This window comes from Nelusetta ayraudi, unplaced genomic scaffold (assembly GCF_046127955.1).
Source record: "Nelusetta ayraudi isolate G7.1 ecotype Tasmania unplaced genomic scaffold, CSIRO-AGI_Nayr_v1 ptg000050l, whole genome shotgun sequence".
Lineage (NCBI taxonomy): Eukaryota > Metazoa > Chordata > Actinopteri > Tetraodontiformes > Monacanthidae > Nelusetta > Nelusetta ayraudi.
Window position 1 is genome coordinate 4,313,232 of NW_027466100.1, and position 27,458 is coordinate 4,340,689.

At 44.6% G+C, this 27,458-nt stretch overlaps 2 protein-coding genes across 2 annotated transcripts; both read right to left on the reverse strand.

The window, feature by feature from the left end:
• Nucleotides 1–328: 328 nt before the first annotated feature.
• On the reverse strand, nt 329–16,581 carry LOC142895832 (stromal cell-derived factor 1-like). Its single transcript, XM_076037136.1, has 4 exons — nt 16,437–16,581; nt 12,874–12,991; nt 2,167–2,250; nt 329–1,152 (listed from the first exon to the last, which is right to left on the reverse strand). Exons 1-4 carry the CDS (start codon nt 16,501–16,503, stop codon nt 1,107–1,109), a joined length of 315 nt encoding a protein of 104 aa, XP_075893251.1. The 5' UTR covers nt 16,504–16,581; the 3' UTR covers nt 329–1,106.
• Nucleotides 16,582–23,825: 7,244 nt separating this feature from the next.
• On the reverse strand, nt 23,826–25,610 carry LOC142895694 (uncharacterized; the record flags this gene model as incomplete). The annotated part of the gene is made up of 1 exon (XM_076036913.1): nt 23,826–25,610. A coding segment is annotated over one exon (1,785 nt), but the record flags the coding sequence as incomplete, so codon positions are not given.
• Nucleotides 25,611–27,458: the final 1,848 nt, after the last annotated feature.

Below are 27,458 nucleotides of genomic sequence, written 5' to 3' on the forward strand. Positions count from 1 at the left end.
CACAATAGAAACATTTGATGATAGTTGACTGATACGTCAAGTTAGTAGAAAATAAATAAAGTGCTTCAGTCCCACTTCTTCATATTCTTTATCAGTGCAGTTTGGCCCTTGGCAGAAAAATACACTCAGCCTTATATCAGATTTGCATACAGCGCTTAACATAGTTTACAACTGGTGTATACATATGTATATATATATGTATATATATATATATATATATATATATATATATATATATATATATATATATACATATGTGTGTGTATATGTATGTATATATAATATATATATATGTATATGTATGTATATATATATATATATATATATATGTGTGTATATGTATGTATATATGTATGTACATATATATATATATATATGTATATATATATATATATATATATATATATATATATATATTTGACACAACATTTCTATCAATTTTGCATAAAATAGACAGTGAAAAAATAACTTCTTTCCATTGGCTTATCCTGAATATTTAGCACCGTCTGCGCCTGTTTCTTGAATGTGTGTGTGTCTGTGTGTCTGTGGCAAAAGGCCATCACAGAGTGGTTCCCTTGCACGTTTCCCCGCTCACCGTCAAACTCCACATTGACCTTTTGACCTTCACAGCCAAGTCCTGAAGCAACAGCAACATTGTTGCCATCTGAGTCTGGTCGTCCGTCAGTGAAGTGAAGGAGGCTTTTGTTTCACACCTCCATCCGTTCCGGACTCACTCGTCTCTGCACGCTTTCCAAACAGGAAGTCTTGCGGCCGCTTGTCTCTTCTGCGTCAGCGGGACAGGAAGTGAAGGCGGCTACGGTTATGGTGGTTATCCACAAGGCCTTGCGTGTCACACAGGAAGCTGGAACCGAGTCTTGGAATTCCTCGTGTAGGTTAGCGTAGAGTTGTGGTGTTTTGTGGGTCTCCGGAGGAACCTGGTATTGCTACTGCTGCTGTTGTTGTGTTGTTGTTGTTTTGGCGGTGCAGTTCTTATGTGCCAGTGGTCCAGAGAAGTGCTCTGGTATATACAACGTGGTTATATACATACATCCATAGCAGTGATAGTGAGGTATACAGGGTTGGCAGCAGGGGGCGCTGGCACGTCTTTAATGGAGCTTGTTGTTGCCTGCCTGTCTCCTGCTCTTCTTCACCCTGAGAACAAGGACAAATGAATATGATGAAGGTCATTCATGAGCCTTTCAGGGATGTCCCGGACGTTTGAGCTCAGCAAGTTCAATGTCACATCGTATTGTGTCAAGATATCACACCCTCCAGAATGTTTGTGACGCAAAAACACAATCTGATGGTAAAAAAAAAAAAAGATCTTTTAGTGTATTTATGTATGTTTTTATCTGTCCTTTACAGCGACGGGTGAAACACACAGAAAATTGAGGAACAGGAAGTGGCTTGCTGCAGCATTTAAATCAGGCATGGCCAAACTACGGCCCACGGGCCGGTCTCTGTCTGGCCCGCGTGAAGGCAGTCATAAATCACCCACATTTTTTAATGGGAAGTCGGTGAGGAAGTGAGTGAAATTCCATAGTCACAATATTGTCAACAGGGTCAGCAGGTTAGGCACTGAATCTGCAGGTCAGTAGTCAGTTCAGGAGTCGCCAACACGAAGCATAGATAAAATCTTTGTTTTCAGTCAAAGATTCTGTTGTCTGACGTCAGCTGATCGGCTGTGTGTCTCCGGTCGCTGGCAACAACATCACACAATGACTGAGCGACTGCAATCCGACATGAAAGAGGGGACACTGACAGAGAGCAGCCGCAATGCACATACACGCACAAGCACGCGCGCACACACACACACGCACACACACACACACACACACACACACACACACACACAATCACATACAACTGCACACAACAAACAACTGCACACAAGCGTTGGTTGTGCAGTTTATCCTGCATGATTCTCTGTCCAGTGACTCTCAGGTTTCACATGCGTCTGAAAAATCTGCTTCAGAAATGAATAAATAAAACAACTGTCAGTCTGAGAAGAAGCATCGGGCGAACATCAGCCGAGTGCCACTCCCCCCAAAAAAGTCTACACAACAAAGATGCATTTTGACATTAAGTCAGAGTGAAGGAGTTGGAAAAGTGTTTTCAAATATAGAAATAGCCGGATGAAGAGATTGTGTTGTTTCTCTTCCTTACTTGTTGATGGCCTTCTTCAGGGAGCGCTGCAGCCACTTGGTCTCGGGGTTGATGCAAACCTCCCTGTTGTTCTTCAGCTTGGCACTGCAAGGTGGGGCAGATGTGTAAGAAATCAGTGGCGAGCTTCACCAGAGAATCACAGCAGCGACGAGAATTCTGGCTCTTTTCAGCCAGTTTAAGTACCGTAATTTCCGGACTACAAAGCGCACCTGAATATAAGCCGTAGCAGCTAAATTTAGGGGGGAAAACAAATGTGTCGCACATATACAAGCCGCACTGGACTATAAGCAGCAGGTGTTTCGTCACCTCGGTTAATTGGTATGGAGTCGGACCAGAACTCGAAGCAGCGACCCACCGGAGCTCACAAAGACAGAGCGCATAAAGACAGGAGAACATACAGACGAGGGCGTGAGCGATCTAGCCAGATCGACTTCCTTTAACTTGAAAGCTGCATCATATGCAATTCTTCGTTTGTTTTCCACAATGAGGGTTTTGTGCATGAAAACTTCCTTTGCGCAAACTGTTTTGCTCTCGTTCTGTATTTGGTTCCACTTTTGCTTTTGTTGTTCGTGCGAACTGCCTGTCTCACTCTTTCCCGAGCCCACCCAAAAATCCATAGTGGAGAAGGTCCCCTAGTGGCCGTTAGCTGTAAAATAAATAAATAAATAAATAAATAAATAAATAAATAAATAAATAAATAAAAATAATAAAAACACAGAATAGCCGCATGGGGAAAAAGTAGCGGTATATCGTCCGGAAAATACGGTAAATCCTAAAATATTTTTGTTGCTGCTATTATTTTATGACCAAATGATGTGCTAAAATTAATGAATAATGTTCATCATATCAAAAACATTAGATATGTATTATATACTGTACGCACCCAACATGGAACACAGTGCTGTAAAAAAAAAAAAAAAAATTAAATACCAAAACAAACACCCATCCCCACATAACTAAGTGCAAGTGAAAGAACACATCAACAAAACGTCAAAAGATAAAAAACAAAAATTTGCAAAACAAACAAAAAACAGCATTCACTTGAATATTTTGAGTTTAGCCAAGATTGTCATTCAAAAAACGAAATGCCTCAGCTTCAAGGGATTGATCCCGTTTCTCCTTTCAGCAATTAAAAAACAACAACAAAACAACTATGACATAGCAGCGTCACTGGAAACTTCAACACCATGAACTTCATAAAGCATTTGCAGAAGCCAGCGTTGCCAGCTTTCATTCAGAAAAATAAAGTACGCCTCCCGCAGTGCTCAGGGCCGTAAGCATCACAGGCCAGTGGCTCGCCAGTAGCGGTAAATCATAACTTAAAGTAGGGTTTCAAAGAAAGTACATGGTTCACATAGTTTGAACTGCTATGCACAAATAGACGTAAGGAATAAGCTGAATGGATGTTTAAAACAATCAATAAAGTGCGGGACGGCTGACTTTTACAAAGGAATTAAATAAGTAAAGGGAATACAGATAAAAATAAAATAAGTACAACTCAGGATAATGATGCTTCTCGTGCCACCACACATGACATGTCAATTTCTAGTTGGCATGACGTGACAGGAATTCTAAGTCCTTGATGTGTCCTCTAAAATTCCAGGTGTGCAAAATAAGTCAAATTTAACTGTGAAGCATTCCTCCTTTGTATTGCCAAGTCCCCCCCCCCATCGAGATCTCTTCCCCATGGACAGTCATCTGTTTCAGCACAGGAGGAGTTGGGAGGAGCCTCAGCCATTTCCGTTTGCTGCTGAAAATAAGAAGCGATCCCAATTCATAGCCCATTCACAGCCCATTCATAGCCTACTCCAGTTGTTGTGAATGGGTTGTGCAATATTATTGCCTGCAGCTACGTGGATAATGGTTTTGAACAAAAAAAAAAATCTATTATCATTTTAGCCTTGTTGCTGTCTTGGGGGAGTTTCTGGTGCTTCTCGTTAGTTTCCTGTAGTATTTGTTGTGGCTCACTTTTTTCCGCTTTGTGCTCGTCATTTGTGTACCGTAATTTCCGGACTATAAAGCTCACCTGAATATAAGCAGCACCAGCTAAATTTAGGGGGATCACTGTTCATCACTGTTGGCATCATATAAGGTGGCACGTTTTATATATTGTGCTCCTGAGTTAATGTTGTGGATCAATTTGAATTTATTATTATTATTATTATTATTATTATTATTATTATTATTATCATTATTTATTTTATTAGATTTCATTTTTCAAATTTAAACAGTTCAAGTAGTCGGTCAAAAAATGTTTGTAGTTTAGATAGAATTTTTTTTTATTTCAGGCAAAATTGAAGCACTTTAAATCTTTTCTGTGACAGACTAAAGAACATTGTTAGCTATTTGTTGTAAGTTGATCTATATTTTGTTCTTTTTTTCTTTTTTAATGCTACTAACGAAGCAATGTTATGCAGAGATGTACTTATGGCAATTTTAGAGACAAATTGTACAATTACATAGTGGCGGAGAGTGGGGGGGGGATTTCTTCTTTGGGGGGGGCATAACAGAAAATAAGTGAGAAGCAGTGGCGGGACGTGCATTTCACATCAAGGCCACTTCATAACACCCTCAACATACAGAATCACACTTACACATTACATCACCATCATACAGGTGACCTAGTCAAGCAACACAGTTTCCGCAGCATTTCAATCATAATTAAGACCATGTGACTGAGGCCACTGATACTGTCAAAATGTACAAATTGGGAGATTTTAAGAAATTCCTCAACAAAGTTTGAATAAGTCCACCAAAACTACACTCTGTGACCTTAAACTCCAAACGTGTCCAATAAACTACTGCGCATTGTCGCCGATTTATATGAGAGACCGATGAGACGACGACGAAATAAACTATCAAACTCTTAAATTGTTAAACAGTTGAACGTGTTGCCGCAAGCTGCTGCGCCAATGTAGCATGTTATTTACATTTCAAATTGCAGATGATTCGGCAACTAAATCTTTACATTCTCCTTCAGCCGTCGGGGGTTCCCCATGGTGGCAACTGGATCTCCGACTTGAGTTAAGTCTGTTAGGGTTCTCAGGGCTTTTCCAATCACAGGAAGCTTCCATGTAAGTCCAGCATAAAGCCGGCTAGCTGGTCTTGGCTTCATATGTTTGAGATCTGAATGCCTATCGCAACTGACTGTGGTCGGTTCACTTACAGCGAACAGGAGCCCGCTACGTTGATTCTGAAGGCCTCAGATTTAAACATGAAATCTGCCAAGCCATGACAAGCCAGCTGAAACATGATTGGATAAAAACTCTTCTGTAATATACAACAGTGGAAGCAATGCGACCAAGTGGATATTGTCCGACGTGAAAAGACCAAATTATGGAGAATAACTTTATGATCTTTTATATGAGAAAATTTACTTTGCTAAGTAAGGCCCTGTTTGCACTTGGTCACTTGTAACTGTTTTGGGCGATTGGATCACGAGAACGGATCTCGAAGCATCCCCCCCCCCCCCGACCCCCCTGCCGAACCTACAACAAATGCAACATGCGTCATTTCCGTTTTTAACGACTGGGGGCAGTAAAGCGCAAAACCACGGCGAGTTTTACACACAGTTTTTAACACATGACAGCGAATAAGAATCAACTTCCTGTTTGCGCACTATATCAAGTCACTCGTTTTAATTCTACTGCAGCTCGTATGGATCGGAACGAGGAGTAACGACTGGTGGGACAGAGTGGTGACGACTTTATTTTCGGATCAACAGTGGCTGGCAAATTTTCGGATGCAACGTCGCACATTTAATCTCATATGTGGGAAACTGCGACCGCTGCTCCACTGACAAAATACGCTAATGCGGAATGAAATTTATTAGCATCCTAATAAAAGAGTCTAACAAAAAATATTTGTTTTTGCTTCTTGTTTGTAGCTTTATAATGACGACGCCGGGAGGTGGGGCACCGACCAAGTACGTACACGGGAGAGGTGAGTGGAGTAGGCGGTCGTTAATGTGGACTGAGCTCGCATTCTGTTCGCACGTCCGTGACAAATGCGATTTTATGTGAAGCGAATACCCAGGTATTCGGATGACAAAACGGATTTGGACTGTTTGCACTTGGTTACTTCGTGTGTTTTTTGCCGATCGGAATTCGAAAAACGCATGAAATGACCAAGTGCAAACAGGGCCTATGTTTAGGCCCGCAGAGAAGGCCTGACAAACCACCCCTAAGCACAGATATGGACTCCATGGACTGCACTTATATAGCGCTTTCCAGCACCTTCACGGGACCACGCAGAAAGGCCTCTCATTCACCCATGCACACACACATTCATACACCAATGGATGGAGATAGATGGCGCCACACATCTTGACCAATAACTTGTCACTTTTGCCAAAAAAAAACAAAAAAAAAAAAAACACAATTGGCTCCCCGAAAAAACGGTCCCCAATCAGGAGCCGGCTGCCTTTGTTCACACTCTCTGTTTTCGTTCGCAAACAACAACCCGTCACTTAATCACAGTCACTTCATCTGCCGCAACTTTGATCCCAGTTTGGCTGGGGACGCCTCCAGTTTGGTCTCGACCCTGCCAGCGACGTTGATGGAAGGCAGGAAGGCAAGCGAGCAGAGGAGGAGGAGGCGAGATAGTGATGGAGCATTTTTGGCAGCACGGGATGAGAGACAAGTCCAAGATGCACTGAGAAATATATGTAAATGTATACATAGAGAGTGTTTTATCTGCAGCTCCACTGATTAACTTTACAGAGATTCCATCTGATTGGTCAGCTGTTCATCCTGTAACATTCCAGCTGTTTGGTCAGCTAGTTTTGTTCCACGACCTTCAGTAACCACAGAGAAAAAAGGAATTACAACTTTAAAACAACACTGACTAAAAAAAATAAAAAAATAAAATAAAAACATACTTTTTTAAAATAAAGGTTTTTTGTAAAACTCAGCTGCTGTAAGAATCAATTTCATTTTTTTTTATAGTGTCAACAATTTTAATGTTCACACTTTACATAAAGTCATGTTTCTTTTTATGTTTGTGTTGTCTTAAAGTACAAGGTTATAGTTAAACCCCCGCTCTCCGTCTATCTCGACTTTCTAAAAAACGTTGAGATCGATATCGACCTTCGTCTGATTCTTCATGACATCATCATCATCATCATCATTGTCATGTTTGTGTTGAAATGATTGATGGCAACCAGTGGGCGATGATCAGTCTCGGCTGTGAAAGATGGCAGGCCGTACACATAGTTATGAAAACGTTCCAAACCATACACCAGGCATTCAGATAGAATCATATGCTACTGGTTTGCAGCGCTCACCCTCAGCCTGGAGTAGAACAGCACCAATGCCATCCTTGGAGGCATCTGTAGACAGTTTAATCCTCTTTTTGTGGTCATAAAATGACAATGCTGGTACTCTGGTCAGTGTATTCTTCAATTCCTGCCACTCCCGCTCATGTTTAACTGTCCACTTAAACTCACAGTTCCCGTACAGAAGCTCCCGGATGCACAATGTTTTTGCTGTTAGATTGGGGATTAACTTGCCTATGAACTTGACCGTGCCCGTGATGCGTAGGACGCCTGTACTGTCAGTGGGCCTTGGCATGTTCTGTATTGCATGTGCTTTGCTTTGATCTGGTCGGACTCCACTTGCAAGACAGCTTGACACCCAGGAAGAGAATTTCTTGAAAGCCAAACTCACATTTACTCTTGTTGAGTTTTAGTCCAAATTTTTGTGTGCGCTCCATCACTCTGTACAGCCTCTCATTATGCCCTTATGCTCTTGAGCTGTGGACCCCCAGATGACGATGTCATCAATGTAGACTTGAACACCTTTCAACTCCTCGATGATCTGCTCCATCACTCCGTGAAATATCTCAGGTGCTGACTTTATTCCAAAAGACAGTCTGAGAAAACACTACCTACCGAAGGGAGTATAGTATGTATAGTATAGGTATAAGGTATAGTACTTTGTGCTGCTTTCTTCCAGTTTCAGCTTTGTGAGGCGTCAAGGTTTGTGAAGTCCTTAGCATCTGACATTTCACTGATGATTTCTTGATGTGTGGGTGTTTGATAATGTTCACGCTTTATCTTTTCATTTAGGTCTTTAGGGTCCAAACATATTCGCAACCATCCATTCTTTTTCTTGGTGCTGACCATTGAGTTGACCCAGTCTGCAGGCTCATTAACCTGTTTAATCACTCCTAACATAATCATTCTGTCCAGCTCTTTCTTTAGGCCGTCTTTCAATGGAGCAGGAACTCTGCGTGCTGCATTGCGCAATTGGTCGGGCACCTTCCTTCAACTGTATTTTATTTGTGAAGAACAACACACGGAAACCCTTGAAAACTTCTGAGATGTTCTGGACTATCGTGTCCACAGAGTCAATCACTGGGTTCATGGTTGGAATGATAAGGTACACTGTTTTTATACTAGCCCCAGTTCTTCACAGACTCTGTCACCCAGAAGTGATTCACGCCTTCTCAACAAAGAAGAATAGGCGGTGCACTCATTTTTACTGTGGCACTCAACCTGCATGTGCCCAAAAATTTAATTGTCCGCCCATTGTAGTCTTTCAGTCCAGATGCTTTTATCATCACTTGCAAGTTATTTATTATTATTTGCAAGTTGCAGGACTGCGCCTTCAGCCGCAAATCCGTCAGGAAGCAATCAAAGGGCTCGTGCTGCCGTGAGTATGAGACCGAAACACGTACCTCTCATACATCTCGTTCTTCTTTGGAGAAGAGTGAGCATCAAATTTACTAAGCATCGCATCCAACTTCCCATCGTCTCCAGGATTGTCAAACACGAACGTGTTAAATACTTCTATGGCCTGTGGCCCTTAAAGCGTTAGCAGCAGCGCCGCCTTTCTTGCCTCTGGCTTCGTCTCGAGTGCCAAAGCTGTAACATACGGGTGGAACTGCTGTTGGAAAGCGCAGCAGTTTTCGTCGACGTTGCCTGTCAGCTTCAAGCTTTCCGGCGGTTTCAACTCCATGTTGTCCTTAACCATTTACTCCAGAAACAATGTAATGTTTGTGTTGTTTGTTGTTTAATCACATGCTCTCAGCTACAAACAAAAGGTCTCCACTTCAATCTCACGCTACACTTTTATACCTGGCAACCAACAGGTGGTGCCACCCGGTGGTCAAAACATGTAACATACAATCACAACAATCATTATCATCATCATCATCATCGTCCTCATCCTCATCATCATACAGTGCAACTTTGATGTTACGTTGCTGCAATTTGCAACTTCTTTTTTTATTATATTTAATTCCATCGCTTGCTTGCGCTAAAAAATGTTCCAAAATGTTTAAAAATCCCTTCAAAATATTTTCAGGTGAACTCTGCTGATCTCAGTGGCTGTTTGAGGCGATTATGTTTCTTTTGTTTTTTTTGTGGATGTGAGAAGGTGTCCGACTTGTCTCCCACAACTCGACTTCACTGCGAGATGGGAGGTTTCTGCCTCCCACACATACACTCACACACACACACACACACCCGCTCTAAGTGGGTTTCCCAATGTGAGGTCGTGCCACCAGTCATGAATCACGGCCAAGACGCTGGATTTGCAGCGATGATCCATCACAGATTCCTGTTTTTTTCCTTTCCTGACGTTCAGCAGTCGCAGAGAGAAGTTGAGCACGATCGAAGCGGCTTTCGGACAAAACAATAGCAGAGACGATCCAGTACCCTTTTTAAGAAGTTGTTGACCTTTCTGATTGTGCATCAATGAAACGAGAATCTAAGATGCTGCTGACCTCTGGCCCCAACATCTTTGGGTCTTCCATCGCAGGACCCAAAGAATAATAATTTAAAAAAAAAAAAAAAACTGCCCTAGTGACACATGATCAGGGTGTCTTTGTGGTTTTCATTGAGCCCCACAATCTTGCAGCGGCAGAAGCTTAGGATCGAGTGGACTGAACAGTTAAATATCTTAACTTCCTGTTTCCATTCGCCTCAGCTGGACGCTGAGTCTCTTTGCCTCCACCAGCCGTAGAGAGGCCACTTTATTAGGAACACTGTTTGTTCTAAAACGACCGGAAGCGACGGCTCAACTTATTGCCCGGAAAGGATCGATAATTTATTTATTTGAAGAGGAAGAAGAAGAAGAAGAAAAAAAAAATAATCAAGAAGAAGAAGATCCAAGACATAGTAGTGGACATTTACAGGTAAATATGTGGGACTTTTGCCGCTGGCTAACTTTTCATCCTTTGGCAGGTTTGGTGTTAAAACTACAGTCTCGAAAAAAGTTGACGTGAATTTCTTAGGATTTTATGGATTGTAAAGATGAAAAACGATTGCTTGTGATTTCATGATTGAGTTTCTCTTAAAGCTCTTAACTGTAATTATGGAAGGCTCAAATTAATTACCAAAATTCACATTTACATTGTGAGAAAGTGAGCGATCTCCGCCTCCCCTTCTCACTGTCTCCCCCCACGAGGACGCGGCGTGGCGTTGCCCGCACGGGAGAGCGAGCGAAAGAGACGCTGTTTTACGCGCCCACGCGCGCGCGCGCGCACACACACACACACACACACACACACACACACACACACACACACACACACACACACACACACACACACACACACACAGAGGGTTGTGTAGGGGATTTTTATTTAGCATGTAATACGGTTCTTGTGCCCTGCCGTGCTTTGGGGCAGAGGAACGGGTGACGTGAGCAGGGTGTCGGCGTCGGGAGCGCGGAGCACCGCGACTCCCATTCTGTCCCATTTCCCAACCTGTAACAGTTTGTGCACTGGTCAATCATCCCACACCATCATATCTCACCGTGCTGCTCACCCACACCTCACCTGCATCCGCTTGGTCCCGGTCGGCTCCGCTGCTCCTGGGCGGAAGCGCGCACCGCTGCAGGGGGGGGTTTTATGGAGCGCTGGCTAAAGTGGAGTAGCCCATTGCCGTAAGAGGGGGGTGTTGGTTTTGGTTTGAATGTATAATTAAGGGGAGAATGTGGGGTTTATTTGTATTTAAGGGTTTGTAGGTTTAAGGGGGATTGTGTTCTGTTTATTGAAGGGTGTGATTCTTGGTTATTGTTTTGTTTTGGAATGTTCGACTGTGTCGATGTCACCACGGGTAGTGGGGTGGCCCAATTGGCAATGAAATGCTGCCCCACTATAAAGGGGGCTCATTTTGCTGTGGGAGGGAGAGCTGACTAGTCTGGTGAGAGACTAGAGGACTTATGAAGCTGTCTCTGGTCGCTTATTGATGGTTTTTGGGGTTAAAAGAATAAAACTTAATTTCTTCCTGCAATTGACGCTGCCTGCCTCCTCCTTCTACTCCACCACCTCAATCCGGTCGGTCCAGATCCCCTTTTTCGTGGGGAGGCCACTTTGCCCCTCCACATTTGGTGGCAGTGGTGGGATCTGTGGCGCCACCGAGGAAGCTGGAGAGGAGAGGGACAACCCAAGGACGAGCCAGGAGGCGAGGCCGTGGAGGAGAATGGAGAACTCCAGGCTGATGCACGAGGAAGGCGAAGGAGGAAGTGCGTTACCTTGGCCATGTGCTGGGCCGGGGTGTGATCCGGCCACAGAAGGAAAAGGTGCAGGCGGTACTGGACTGCCCGAGGCCCCGGACCAAGAAGGACGTCCGGTCTTTCCTGGGTCTGGTGGGTTGGTACCGCCGGTTCGTGCCGGACATGGCCCGGCGAGCTGCACCATTGTCCGACCTGACCCGGAAATCAGGCTCCTCCCTGGTCCAATGGGGGGAGGAACAAGAGCAAGCATTCCAGGACTTGAAGGGAGCGCTGTGCAAGGATCCAGTGCTCCAGAGCCCTGACTTCGGGGAGCCCTTCACTGTCCAGACTGATGCCTCCGGGGTCGGCCTTGGGGCAGTGCTGCTCCAGGGTGAGGGAGACGACCAGAAGCCGGTGGTGTACATCAGCCGCAAACTGTTTCCTCGGGAGACCAGGTACGCAGCGGTGGAGCTGGAGTGCCTTGCGGTGAAGTGGGCACTGGACACCCTGAAGTATTACGTGCTGGGGAGAGACTTCACGCTGGAGACCGACCACCGTGCCTTGCAGTGGCTGGTAGACAGTCAGATGGGGGCTGGGGCAGGGTGGGGGATCCTTTCATCTGCTTCCATTGAGATGTTGTGGCTGAGCGCCACCCGCTCTGACCTCTGAACGCCCTCTGACCTTTGAAACTCTCGGCCATCTGTTTTTTCTCCAGTCCCCCTCCTACTTCAACCCCAATGGAGTGAGGGGGGCGAAATACAAAGGAAATCACTTTGACTCTTAATTATGACAAAACATCAACCAGCCACTTTTCTCCATCAAGTAAGAATGGAAGGACATCAATGCGTCACTCCTCTGCCAACGCTAACGCTAATGCTAAGACTAACACCTCGCTTTTACACACATCTCAAATTGGATAGCCAGCAGCCGGAGTTAGCTTGTCTGGACGAAGACGGCGTCGGGTAGAAACAATACAGATGTTCGGGAGCTTTTGACAAATTTCTGGATCAAATCTAATTTTCATGGACTGCGTTTCATCCATCACAGAGTAGCTGATCTTTATGCATCAAGGAAAAAGTTTTTCAGACTTCTTCAAGACCAAACATATACACTTAAATAAACCTCAAGCAGCCATAAACTTCTTCTCTTTCAACTTTAGTTTATCACTTTTCTTGCATAAAAAGGTCTAGGTAAGAAAGGTTTTTTTCCTACAGCAGAACAAACATGAAAAGGCATCACAGACAAAAGCTTGTGAGCAACTCACATGACTTGGAAGGGGCAGTTGGGTGTGTGGAGGAACTTGAGTTCTTTGATGGAGCGCTGGGGCACCGTGTTGAGGGTGGAGCGACACCAGCAGCGTTCCACCAGGCTGATGGGCTTCGCTGAGGACCACGAGGAGGAAAAGAAAAATTAATAAAAGGTGGTGAGACTAGGGCAGACGTGGGGGAAACTAAGATGCGTTTAAGGTCCCACATTACACACATTTTTCAGATCTTTGTATATTTTTGCCCACTGACCTCTTCATTAAAACAAAAACAAAAAGAAAACAGTTGGATGAGTGGATAGATAGATAAATCATAATAATAATCATAGAGAAGGTCATTGGTAGGGCTCCAAGTCATCGTTATTTCATGAGATAACAGATAGCAGGTCTATCGCAGGGCAAAAGACCCATTTGGATTATGACATAGACGAGACCTTCACGACAAAAAGTTATTCGTAGAACATTTGAGATCCCAACTGTTTTCAAAAATCGCTCAACATCCCCCCGGAACAATCATGACACTAAATAGCCTCGCCATGGGACAAAGACCCACACGTTCCTTGGACTGACCTTTGACCCCTGACAAACTGGAAGCAAGCTATTTTCACTTTCATTCGCAGAAACTAAAGAATCGTAAATGTTAAAAGTCTGAAACTTTCTGTATGACTGTTACATTCCCCCTTTAGTCTAGGCGGGGGAAAAAGTAACAATAGAAAATAAATATTGGGTCAGAGGGGAGTGAATAATGCAGCAAAAGTTTATGTAAAAGGTAAAAGAAGAATTTGTTAAACACAAAAAGAGAACTCTGTCCACGAAACAAAGGCTTACATTTACGTAATCAAGCAGCTGGCCTGCTAAACTAAATACAATGCAAAATCAAGAGCACCTCCTCTCCTGAGGAGCGTGACACACCGGCACAAGAGCCAACGGTTGTGTGCCTGCGGGGAGCAAGCGAGGGAAAGAGCAAGGGAGAGACTTTCTCTTTCTGCAGCCTTTTATGTGCCACAGCCTGATTGCACATTTGCCTCATCAGTGCAGGTAAAGAGAGAGAGAGAGAGAGAGAGAGAGAGAGAGAGAGAGAGAGAGAGAGCGCGCACGATCATGACCCCAGTCGTAACAATCACACAGACTAGACCTTCACAAGGACAAAATAAAAAGAATGGTTTGGAAATGTAACACCATTTTCAGTGTACAGCCCTTTAATGTCGCAGCACACTCAAAATTCACAAAAAATTGCTCAAAAAAACACTGCAAAACTACAATACACACTAGCGCCCTCTAGGAATGTCGTAGAGACATGCAACAAAACCCATGCATTCCTGGCTTCAAGACCAACGTATTCTCTATTTTCTTACGCTCGACAAACAGGTAGTGAGATATTTCAACTTGTTTGAAACCCCCTCCAAAATTTTAATGGACTGGCCATGCCTCCACTGTTATTCTGACTCGGTCAAACGTTACAGACGATACCTATATCTTTCGTTTTGATGCCGAAATGGCACCGTTAGAAGTGCTTCCCAGTTTTCAAAAATGAAGCTAACGTTAGCCTCTCTGCTCTTGAGCACGCCGCGGCTACAGCGGCTCAGTCCCGCTAACGCTGCTTTTAGCTTTAATTATCATTCATTCATCTTCTATACCTGCTTATTCCTATTCAGGGTCACGGGTCTGCTGGAGCCTATCCCAGCTGTCTTAGGGCGAAGGCAGGGTGACACCCTGTACAAGTCGCCAGTTCATCGCAGGGCCACATAGAAACAAACAACCATTCACACTCACTTGCACACCTACGGACAATTTATAATGTTCAATTGACCTCACATGCATGTTTTTTTTTAGAGTGTGGGAGGAAGCCGGAGAACCCGGAGAGAACCCACGCAGACACGGGGAGAACATGCAAACTCCACACAGAAAGGTCCCAGGCCCGGAATCAAACCCATGACCTTCTTGCTGTGAGACGGCAGCGCTAACCACTGCGCCACCGTGTCGCCCAGCTTTAATTATATTCATTATTTTATTTTAATGCAAAAATTGCTGCTAATTTTGCAATTGATACACAGTTTGATTCCGATACCGAAAAATTCAGCATCCTGATTTTTGGCTGAACTGCAACAGGTTTTGACACATTATTAGGTACCTTTTTAGTCCCAGGAGCTTGTAAACAGAGGAAGCCCACACACACACACACACACACATACACACACACTGATGAGTTTCCTCCACATTCAATCTGTTCTGGTCCTCAATTCAACGAGGTGGGAGGGCAGGGGACAATCAGCACAAGTGCTCCTTAAAACGATCCCAAACCTCCTGAGTGCCTCAGCGAAGCCGTGTGAAGTGGCTTCACACAACCAACTGTTAATTGTTTTTTCCTTCCCTGCCAGTGGGGGATGGCATCCCCCCCTGATAAACTGCCATCCCCGCCTCTCCTTCACTCCCCTTTTACAATAAATGTTGGAAATATAATTTATAATTATATATAATTAGTTCATCATTAGAGAGTACACATGTTGAGTAAAAAGAAAATAAAAAATAATAAAATCTGAGGGCACAAGGGCAAACAAACATACAAATGATACAAGATTGTTATTTTTGATTGTTAATGCCTTCGATCTTGAGCGTTGCAACGTCAGCATGGCTAAATGAGCAGCCGGACAACGTGATGTCAGAGAGTATTTTTAAAAGAAGAAAATTACAGGTGAGCCATAAATCAAGACTCAGGGATCTCAATCATTACTTTTTTTATTCATCTATAAAAGTTGCCAGACTTGCCACAGGCTGCATGCTCAAGAACAACACAGCTAGTTTTCCAAACTTAGCCGTGTAGCCTCCAAACTAGCTGAGAACTCACATTAATGTCTCTCTCTCTCTCTCTCTCTCTCTCTCTCTCTACTGTAGACTGCTAAAACGCAGGACTTGTCATTCAGTCACATTATATTGTGATTTATAAGCGTGGCAAACGTGGAACAGATATTTACCTGTTAACATCAGATGACAGTTTGTCTCAAATATTTAAAATCATTATTAAAGCAAAACATTTTCAGAGTGAATGTGATGTTTTTTTGTGCTTTTTCCACGTAAAAGGGAATTCTGCAAAAAGACATCTAAAGAAAAATGTTGTTTACGTTCAATGTTCTTGGTGCAGATAAATGCTGTTAAAAGATTTAAATTCGTTTTTTTTCTCCCAGATGTCTGAAATAACTTCATTATAATTTTGAAAAAATAATTATATTTTAAAATGAGACGTGACTCGCCTTCAAAATCATCCCGTCATGGATGAAACCATACAGTTTTGTTTTTTTTCCCACTCAAGTTTCACAACTTTGCGCATCAGTGAAAATGAGCTGCATGAAACCTGAGGGATGGCCGCCGAAAATATCACGTAGAAATGACGACGGAACAACTTTAATACTTTTAAACGGAAAGTTTAAAAGTTCCAAGCAGCAGCAGTGAAAAAGAAACTCGGGACAAAGCTTCTCGACTTCTCAACATCCAACTTTCCTTCCAGCATCTTTTGAGCAGCATCTTGTCTCCAAATAACAGAAAAAAAGGAAAGTGTGGAGACTCACCGGTGGAGGATGGGACGTGTGTGGTCACTGCCAGCAGACACAGCAGCACGAGCAGCTTGACGTCCATGGTGGAGCTGCTCTTCTTCTTCTTCTTCTTCTTCTTCTTCTCTCTGCTACAATCCTCACTGCCAGACTGAGCAGCAGCTCCGGCTGCAGGCCTGTTAAGGCTCCTGCTGAGGGTGAGGGGGGAGTCCCACTTTCTCAGGAGGGAGGGAGAGGGGAAGGGAGGGAAGGGCAGCCAGTAAGCAGAGACTTCCTCCATTGTGAAAAGTGTTGGCTGAGAATCAAGGAGGAGAAAGTCTGCAGGAAATTCTTTGCTATTCTGTCTTTTCCCCCCACGTTCTTAATGTTCCCAGAGAATGTTCCGAATGTTCTCCTGATCTGCCGGGACTGGAAATAACCGGTAGAGGAGCATGCCTTGTTGTGATGTCAGGGGTCAGAGGTCAGACTGGCTGAAGTCCATAGACAGGTAAAGCAAAACTGAAACAGCTAAAATAGCCACAAGGTGCAACCAAAGTCTGCAGAATACCTCCAATTCTGAAGGAGTGTGTGTGTGTGTGTGTGTGTGTGTGTGTGTGTGTGTGTGTGTGTGTGTGTGTGTGTACATCCTCTGTTTACAATCTCCTGGGACTAAAAAGGTACCAAATAATGCGTCAAAACCTGTGCAGTTCAGCAAAGAAATCATGATGCTGAATTTTCTGGTGTCAGAATCAAACTGATACATTTCACTGCAGTTTCAAACACGTGTATATGTGAATGTTGTAAATCAATTCATGGGCTTTAAAAATATGTTTGTTTGTTTTTGTTTATAGGCAGAGTTGTGGAGCAGATGTGAGGTTCCAAGGTCTGAGCTCCTCCCCCTCGGTGGCGCCACTGAGCCGATCCTGCACGCTGGAACACTCCCTCTGCTCCCATCGTGTTCAGAGAACCTGCTGAATATTCAATCAACCGCAGGGTCTCGCTACTTTAGTTTGGCGGGGCTCAGAGTCGTCACGTGTCAGATGGCGTCTGAGCACGCTGGAGGGTTCAGAGATCAGCGTTTCACCCCCCCCCCCCCCCACGTCCCAATCCCCTGTATAAGGTTACAGATGTGATAGGTGATGGAGTGCAGGAGGTTTTCAGTCTGTGACACACAGCAGGGAACACACAATTTAGTGTCTCTAGATGTATTAGCATGTGACTAAATACAATACAAGTACAGTACATTCACCAGGCTGGTTTGGACAGTTGTGCTTTTATGTGACTATTGTGTCAGAATGAGAGTTGTGACCTCACAGGGCAGCTCAAGTTTCACCCTTGAGATCTGCAGCAGGCCAACAACTCTGGGCCCTATGATTGAGGGGCGGGTTTACGTGGAGACCGAATTTTGTAAACGCTCTTGAAAAAACAAAACAAAAAAAAAAACGCGTTCACACGAAGCCGTCTTCAAAAATGTTGCTGTTCCACAGAGAAGCTAAAAAGGACTGAAAATGATGTAGTTCCTATGCCAGGCCTGGTGTGGCAGGTGGAGAAAGGAGAAGAACATCTGAAGCACACCGTGTTTAAAAGAAGCGGGAGCTCGATAAGAAAATTAGCACCATGGAGAACAGTGAGAAAGATCGTTCGTGAAAAGGCAGAGACAGAGCTGATCTTCTGCTTTGAGTTACTTTAGAACACAAAGCCTTAAAAGGTACATGTTGAGGTGGACTGGGGGTCGTGCCAGTAACAGTTAGCGAACATTTTTATCACTTAGGGTTCCTGCCTCAATATCCCAGTCCGCCAAACCAGAAGAAAAATAAATAAAAAGTAAAACATTAGGTTTGCAAATCACTTTTGTTGTGTTTATTTTCACTTTGCACACAATCCATGATTCATCCACGAGCGCTGTGTGATATTGTCCACTATTGTTTGCGAGTTGTTATAGTGGAGGTTAATGGGAAGACTGCAGGTTAGTCATCATTAGTATCAGTAAAAAAAAAACCTTGGTCAATGTGGTTGGTGTTGTTGTGACTGGTCATCTGTGCCACACGGCCACTCGGGGTTTGCAAGGCAGGGGGCGGGGTTAAGAGATGTGACTTCAGCGTTTCCAAAAATGTTCGGTTTCAGCATTTACACGAAGTTGGACAGGGCGGCGCTTTCAAACTTATCCTCCCTGGAGAGTGTTTATGAAAATGTGCGGTTTAGTTCTGTGTGGTTTCAGTGAAAATGCCGGCTTAGTGTAGACGGGCCCGGAAAAGCATGTTCGTTCATACATATTCTGTGAATATCCTCTGGGGCCCCATAGCACTGCACACATTTCCCCCCTTTATGACGCACCAGGAGCCACCATGAAGGCTGTGATGCTAACACATTAGCTTGGATGCTACAATGGCTGCTTTAAAAAAATTTGCATCTCTTTCTCCTCATCTTCCGAATCCATGTGTGTGTGTGTGTGTGTGTGTGTGTGTGTGTGTGTGTGTGTGTGTGTGTATGTGTGTGTGTCTGTCTCTGTGTGTGCCTCCTCCTGTGAATCCAGCTGCCGCAGATCCGGGATATAAAAGTGCCAACTGATGAAAGGGTCTCCTTAAAAACACATCACACACACACACACACACACACACACACACCTTCTTTAAGCACCCATTTTTTAAACACCCGTCCCGCATCTTCACCCCTCCCTCATCACTCCTGTTTATCCTGTTTACACAAACCAGCTTTAAATGACCAACATAAACACACACACACACACACACACACACACACACACACACACACACACACACACACACACACACACACTGATGTGTGTTCATTTCCAGCCTCTGGTGCTGCTTAGGCTGCAATGCCATCCTTCATCTTGGTGCCCCCCACAGATCAACCATACCCCTCTAAAACCTCAAATCTTCTCATACACTCCAACGGAGTGAAGGAACTTCAAAACAACCCTCCCAAAGGAGTCAGAGAGACCTTTACACTGACTTGGCAATAAATATAAGAAGCAGTTCAGCAGTTCTGTGGGTTTGGACTGGTCTGTACACACTGTAAAAACTAATCAGGATGTCTTGACGATGGCAGAGTTGCATCTCTCTTTATGACTTGAATGTTCACGTGAAGTCTAATTAAATCCAGCAGCAGATGTAATGACGCTTGTTTGCAGCAGGCTAGACGGCAGATGAGCATTCAATTTAGGGTCCTACAGTTACACATTGAAGGCTCATGACTGGTTTTCCTGGAGACAAGTGTGGCAAGGGCGCAGAGGGCCCAGGCGGGCTTCGAACCCCCAGACTCCCAGGTAATAGCCATGCGCGCTTAACCATTCGGCCTTTTGGCCAAGTAGCCGGGGCGCATGATCAATTGGAGGCGTAGTGACAGGACCGCCACTGTCACACAAGGGATGTAGCATAGTGTGTTACATCACTTAAAAAGAAAAATCCAGAAATCAAATCTGATCATGTCCTGCGCAGCTACTGTCATCACTAGAACCGACCCTTTAGGTCAGATTCCCAACTCAAAATCAACGTGAACAAAATGACAAAGAAGAGTTTACTGTCGATCCGCTAATTGGCTGGCCTGCGTCGCTCTTGGCTGGCCGGCGCTGCTAATGCCATTAGCTAAAGTCTGGAATAGCGTCAACGAGAACAGGACGCCACAAGTCAGAGTTCCAGGAAAATGTCATGCAGCGTATTTAACACACATCAAACTGGCTGTTAACAAAAACCTCATAAATATTTCTGGAGGTGCAGGAACGTCGAACCTGCAGAAATTAATATCAGAGTTTGATGTCTTCGATTGTGTCTGGATGTCTGTGATTAAAGCCAAATCAAAGCCTTGTGTTCACCTGCCCTGGCAAATTAAATTGGGTTTGGCACCACACGAATCGACTATTTAAATTCCAGTGACTCTCCACTGTGTAACACCTGCAAGTCAGACAGTGAAAGGTGCCGCCTTTCAGGTGGAGACGATTGATGGACCTTGAAGTCTGGACGGGAACGTTGGTCTGACTCATCAGGGACCAAATGTGCTGCTTTTGGCTCCGACAATGCAAATTCAGCAGAATTCTCAGAACTGCTGCAGTGAACCTCGGCATCAACACCTGACTGAGCTGCTTTTTTGCCGTGAAAGCCGACTGGAACTGGATTTGGACCGGGACCGGGACCAGGACCAGGACCCTTGACCCCTCAGGATTGGGCTGCCAGCAGTATGAGTCCATGACGTCACACTTACAAACGGGTAGGAAGACATAGGATGGCCGTAGTTTTGAGTTGTTGTTTTGTTTTTTTTGGCGGGGGGGATGGGGGATGGGAGATTTTCAGTCAGCCTGCCAAAAGGAACCGTTTCCATAGTTACAAGCAACAAAAACGGACAAACACTGGCTGAGCGGGCGGGTGTGTCTCACGTTCACACAATCTGGAGCGGCTCGTGTGCGGGAACGTTGTCTAAACATCAGAGTTGTGCTTGGATCCAAGTGCAATTTACACACTTTGTCTGACAACCAAATCAATTTTTTTCTTTTAATTTGGAACACATGGAACTTGTGGCTTGATAGTAGTTGATATGTTTGCCTAAATTACAACTAAATTACAACAAGCTGGAAATGGTGGCAGAGTTCATATCAGGGAAACAAAGAGCTGGACCTGATCCGGTTCATTTTAAAATATCATCTCATTAAGAGTTAATGAAGGTCCAAATCTTTTCTGCCTTGGCATTTGCCAAGAATGTTTGTGTGTGCAGCAGGTCGGGCTACTTGAGCGAGAACCAGACGGAGGCCACCAGCCAGAATAATGCTTCAGAAGTCCCTGAGTTCTGGTTCCAAAGATTTGGTTCCAGATATTTTGTGTTCACATTTTAAAACAAAACAAAACAGAGGGAAAAAAAGGAATCAAATCTCTGAAGCTGACGGGACAAATGTTCAGTCTATTTTGAAATAGGGCCAATCATTAGCTTTAGCCTCTTGCTAACATCTCAAGATTTAGGGCCAGAACCACAAAGCGATTGTGTAAATAGCACCAAAAACAGTGTGTCCTATCCGCAGAGGGGATGCAAACGTGAAAAGACTCATTTGAATGTATTTAAATGAGTCATTTCGCACAAAATGACACACCCTTCTATGCAAACATGTCTCAATTGAAACAGCGCCAGATCCACACAGAGTTTTCGCTCACGTCCCATATATATATAAATATACTGACGTGCCTTGACAAGCCATCCGATCATGACCGCCGCGGCCATAATTCCCTTTTCCCAAATTCTCTTTGTCAAATCAGACTCATTCAAATGATTCAAAGATTCAGTTTGGTTCTTGCCGCACAATCAACCACACTCGTATTCATAATATAACATTCCTGACGTGTGTTCAGTTTTGTACGTGTTTCACTGTTTATTAATGTTCGTGTTGCTGTGAGTATAGGACAACATCTTATACTTCCCATTTAAAAGAATGGCAGAGGCCGCGGAAAGGCGTGTGTACTGTGCAGTGGGGAGATTTGGAGAGACGTGTGCGACTGTCTCTTTCTTGGCGTGAGTTCGGGAGGAAGCCAACATGCGTTGTGTTGTGCATGTTATTTGACAGCAACAGAAATAAAGCATTCCGTCAGAAATTAAACTCCCTGTGATTGACGTGTGCACATAATAACATCTGACGATCATTGCGCAAGGTGCCAGAGCGCAATTTGCGCTTCCGACTCCTCAGGTGCCTCATTTCTGGGCATTTTTTTTTTTGCTTGCATATCATTAGTGCAAAAAAAAACATTTGTGGATGCAGTGCAAAGGTGGCGGAGATCACGGCCGCAAAGTCGCCGCAAAATGCGCTGCAATTTGCCACTTCTTTGTGGATCTGGCCGTCAGTGTTAATGAAGGCAGCAACAACAGATTTGTGCTAATGCTCTGTGCAAAACATTCTGATGGTTTGGGTCATCACTCAACCGACTGAAACATTCTTCAAAAATTAATCTTGGGAATTTCATACTTAACATCACAGTACCTTGCAGTGTCAGTCAAATGACTTCAAAATTGTTATTAGTTACTAACTACTGATTACTTTATCCAAGAAAGCAATCCAGTTACTTTACTGATTACTTTTCAAAAACATGATGCACAAACTGAACACACCGTAAATCCTATAATTCTATTATTTCTGTATTCATATTAAATCGAATCAAATGAAACAGTTCCTTTTAAAAACTTTTTTATAATTAGTTTTCAATCTTAACTATATGCGAATTGTATCAGGAAAAAAATAAACAAGTTAATTAAATACAACAGTCTGACTTGAAGATTTTCTGCACATTCCACAATATTTTCATAACATAAAGCATTTCTTTATTTTTGTTGGCTTATATTTCTGCATATTCCAGCATATAAATAAAAAAATATAAAAATAAAATAAAAAATAAATAATAATAAAAATCTGTCTCTATTGATTATTTTCCAAATTATTAGCTTTTATATCTTTTAACAGGTGGTAAGGTCTCATTTTATGGCTACCCTGACAAGGCCCTATGGTTTTTTGTTTTCTTTTGGAGTGAAACCGTGGTTATATCGCATCAGCAAAAGCTGCTCAAATCTCCTATCAGACAGTCTGTTCCTTTCCGGGGAAAGCACCAATCCACCTCAACTGAACAACCATTCCACTGGTGCAAATGACTTTCTCTGCGGCAGCTTGACACCACTTTTAGTTGGTATTTTTTCAACTAGGCGTCGGAACGGTTCAGAATCTACTGTAAAAAGGGTAAACATGTCCTCAAAAATGTAGCCAGCGGCAAGCTTCTTCAGTTCAGTGTTACTCAGTGTAAGTCCTCCTGTCGGTCTTTCGCCTATTTTCACCTGTTTTAGCGGGAGAGGGGCAGTCGGAGGATGTGGTAGCCGCAGCGGTCGTGTCAGTGGGGGGAGCCCATGGTTTATTTATCAGTGACTTTCAGGCACTTGCTCAGATTTGAGGTAGAATTCTTCGCTGTAGGTAAAAGTCCCCCTCCCCCCACGCAGAGTGTACAGTGCGTTATCTAATGTTTTCACCATCTTTGACTGAGTCAAACTCAATGTAATGTCGCTACTTCCAAGCATTAAATGCTGCACGGTCCTGCTCTCTCTCGCGCTCCATGTTGTCAGTTTACGTATTATCTGCACGTCGCGAATACTTCGCATCACTCATACATACGTCATTGTCATAAGACAGTCTCACGAAAAACCTACCTTTTAGTAATGCAGTAACGCAGCCAGCTTGTGGGAAAGTAACAGTAATCTAGTTACTGTTTTTGCAAATGTACTCCCTTACTTTACTCGTTACTTGAAAAAAGTAATCAGATTACAGCTTTAAAGAAACATCTCATGGATGCACTGGGACAGCATCATCAGTGATGTGATTCCTGGGCTCATCGGGTATTTCGGGTCTTGCAACATCAGATACCCTCCCACCAGGCGACCCAGCCGGGGTGATCAAGTCCTGACTTGCGTCCCAGTAGCAGTCCACGGATCTGCCCTTTTCAGCCACAACCACCTTGTGGCTTTCTCTGCAGCTTCGCTTGCGGACTGGATGGCTCTCTTCTTGGCTGCCCCTGTAACACCCAGACGGCTGAGCGCTTTACAGAGAGAGCGTCCTGCAAAGCCTCTGCAGCCAACCTCTATGGGTTCATAGAATGTCCTCCAGCCCCTGCCCCGGCACTCCTCCACTAGTTCCTGGTACTTAGATCGTTTCCTCTCATTGGCTTCTTCGATCCTTTCTTCCCAGGGAACTGTAAGCTCCAGCATGATCAGGTGTTTCGAAGCCTCAGAGGTAATGATCATGTCTGGCCGGAGCGATGTTGCAGCTATGTGTTGGGGGAACCTCAGCTGTTTTCCCAGGTCGACGAGCAGGTGCCAATCAGAAGCTGTGTGAAGGAGGCCAGTTGTTTTTGGTGGGCCTGCCCGGGGTCTGTCTCCTGCTTTGATGAAGGGGATTGCCTTCTTTGGAGCGCAATGTTGTTTGCAGCTGCTGATGGCTGAGGCTATAGTCTCAGCCACTGCCTTGAGCACCTGATCATGACGCCAACGGTAGCGACCATCGGCCAGGGCCTTTGGGCAGCTGCTGAGGAGATGTTCTAAGGAGCCTCTTCCGGAGCAAAAAAGGCATGAAGGTGTCTCACTCTTTCCCCACACATGGGGGTTTGCTGGACTGGGGAGGGCATCGTACACCACCTGCACCAGGAACCGGACGCGGTGGAAGTCTGCGTGCATGATGTTAGACCAGGTGACTTTACGCTGCAACGTGCCCTCCCACCTAGTCCATGCTCCCTGCTGCCGGAGTCCCACTTGTCTGCCCACTCGCTCTTCTTCCTGGCCTGCTCGGACCTCTTCCTTGAGTAGCTGGTGTCTGTCTCTGCCCTGGGCCTGGCTGACTTCGGTCTTTGGAAAGTATCCCAAACCTGCTCTTCCGATCGCCACAACCCCCACCAGTGCCTTTTGCCTTAGGCGGGACTCTGCCACCTCCACTGCCTTGGCGGCCTTCCACTTCCTTCCTGTTCCCACTTCAATCCCAGCTGATGAGACCTTGCAGTCTTTGGAATCCCTGTACTGTAGGGCTTCTCTTGTGCGTGCCACCTTAAATTCTTCAGTAAGCCCACTGAACGGTAGCCGCAAGGTGTTGCTTGACCCATACAGGGCAGGGCTGTTGAGGCTGCGAGGGAGACCCAGCCATCTCCGTAGAAAGCTGCTGATCTTCCTTTCAAGCGATTCCACAGTTGTTATTGGGACTGCATACACAAGGAGAGGCCACAAGACTCTGGGCAAGATGGAATGCTGGTAGATCCAAGCTTTGAATCTGCCAGGCAGGCCGGACTTGTCCACCTTTGTGAGCCACCCTCCTAGCTCTTCGATAGACTTCTGGATGGCAGCAGAGTCTTTCAAGGTAGCGTCAAAGAGCTTCCCCAAGCGCTTGATGGGTTGCTCCGTGATGGATGGGATTGCAATTCCTGAGATTGAGAACCAGAATTTGTCCGCCACCTTCCCCCTCTTCAGTACCATGAACCTTGACTTGGAGGGCTTAAAACTCATGCGCGCCCATGTCATGAGTCTCTCCAATCCCTGCAAGATCCACCTACTCCCTGGGACTGATATCGTGGTGATGGTGAGGTCATCCATATAGGCTCTTATGGGGGGCTGTCGAACACCTGATTTAGATAGAGGCCCTCTGCATTCCGCCTCTGCAGCCTTAACCACCATGTTCATCGCCAGAGCAAAAAGCATAACAGTGCGTTACTTCTAAACGTGTTGCTGCCCATCACTGGTACCTTGCAATACTGACAACACACTGCAAACACATGCAGGACTTCCAGCTGCCAGCCAGGGGAGAAGGCAAAGACATGGAGCTCCAAAAGTGTTCAAAAGATAAAATTATCTAAATCACCAGTAGCCCTGCAGTTTGTGGGTGATTCCCGATGGTGAAATGGTGATATTGCCACAACACAGAGCGATTTATGAGGAGTTGTCGGGGTGCAGGATCAAAGCCTGCTGGCTTGAAAACCTTGGTGTGTTTGGAGATTCACACACAAGCGGCCAGACGAGTCTGAGCGGCCTCAAACTCCACAACTTGCAGCAGCTTCTCATCTTTCCTGTGTTGGTGAGGTTTCCTCCCATTATCCCGGCACATCAAGTCGTTGAGTTGTTTTTTTCTTTCTTCGTTTTTTATAACTCCTCTTTATGCTTCTTTGCCTCCTCTAATGTTACTGTCTATTAATTCTACCCATGATGCATGGAGAGCAATGGGGGCGGCTTGTTTTCGGAGCTCAACCTGATACTGGAGGAACTCTCCACGGGAAAATTAGACCTGCCAGTTTGTTCTACAGCCAAGGAGGAAGAAAACAATGTGCCCAGACACACACACACACACACACACACACACACACACACACGTGCAATAGTAAAAACTGTTCCAAACAGACAAACACATCACTGAAGTGAAATTGGATCTTTACTTGGAAAGTGGAAATTGCTGTGAACAATTTTCAGCAAGAGTCTTCATAGAAATGTTTGTGCTCCCTTGAAACAGTTCGAAATGGCAAAACTGGAGTTGACAGGGAAACGGTTTCGGCGGCACTAGTGACCCAAGGGTGTTTTTCCCACCTTTTATCTTGGTGCGACGCTGAGATTCTGATGGGAAAACAAAATGCACTGTGGCGTGACATCGGTGAACAGTTCCTGGAAATATCAACTCTTATTTTGAAAAGCTGTGGCAAAATAAAATGTAGATTTCTTCAACACTGTGCTGTATTTGCAAGGCACATAAAGCTATTTTTCATTTCTAAATCTTGTCATTGTGACGTGTTGTTTTGATGTCATGATTTTTAATGACGTCAGACAAGATGAACTTCAGCTGTCAGTGACATTGCTTGGCCCTGCGATGAACTGGCGACTTGTCCAGGGTGTCACCCTGCCTTCGCCCTAAGACAGCTGGGAGAGGCTCCAGCAGACCCCCGTGACCCTGAATAGGAATAAGCGGGTATAGAAGATGAATGAATGAATGACATTGCTTGTGCACTCATCATATTTTTGCGTTCTGCTCTGTGTACGACAAAGAAAACTGTTTCTGGTCTCATCATTTTTTAATCAAAACGCGGGACAGTTTAAGCATTGTTGTTCCCAGGTTGCAATGGTTTGACCACATCTGATCAGTTGAGTCCAAGTTTTCCCAAAAGGAACAATGATACATTTGTTTGTTCTTAGATTAAGAGACAAAAACGATTTATTTGTAAATGTGAGAAAGTCTCCAGGATTCAAATCACTTCATTACCTTTTCATGTAAACATGATTGGAACTTGTTTTTGGTGTTGTCATGTACGGTGCGATCAAACAAACACCAAATGAGAGAAGACCACAACGAAACCAAAGTGTATGAAAGGATATGGTGGGTGCAGATATGTCATGTAATATTCAGGTGCTGTGGGGGTGCGGACGGGGGGGTTGCCTGAGACATTCATCAGCTTGGCAGCTGAGGGGGAAAAACTGTCTCTGTGACGCTCCCTCGTCGTCTCTGGCAGCCGCGACCTTCTTTTGGAAGGGAGACGGGACAAAAAGGCTGTGACCAGGGTGGGAGGG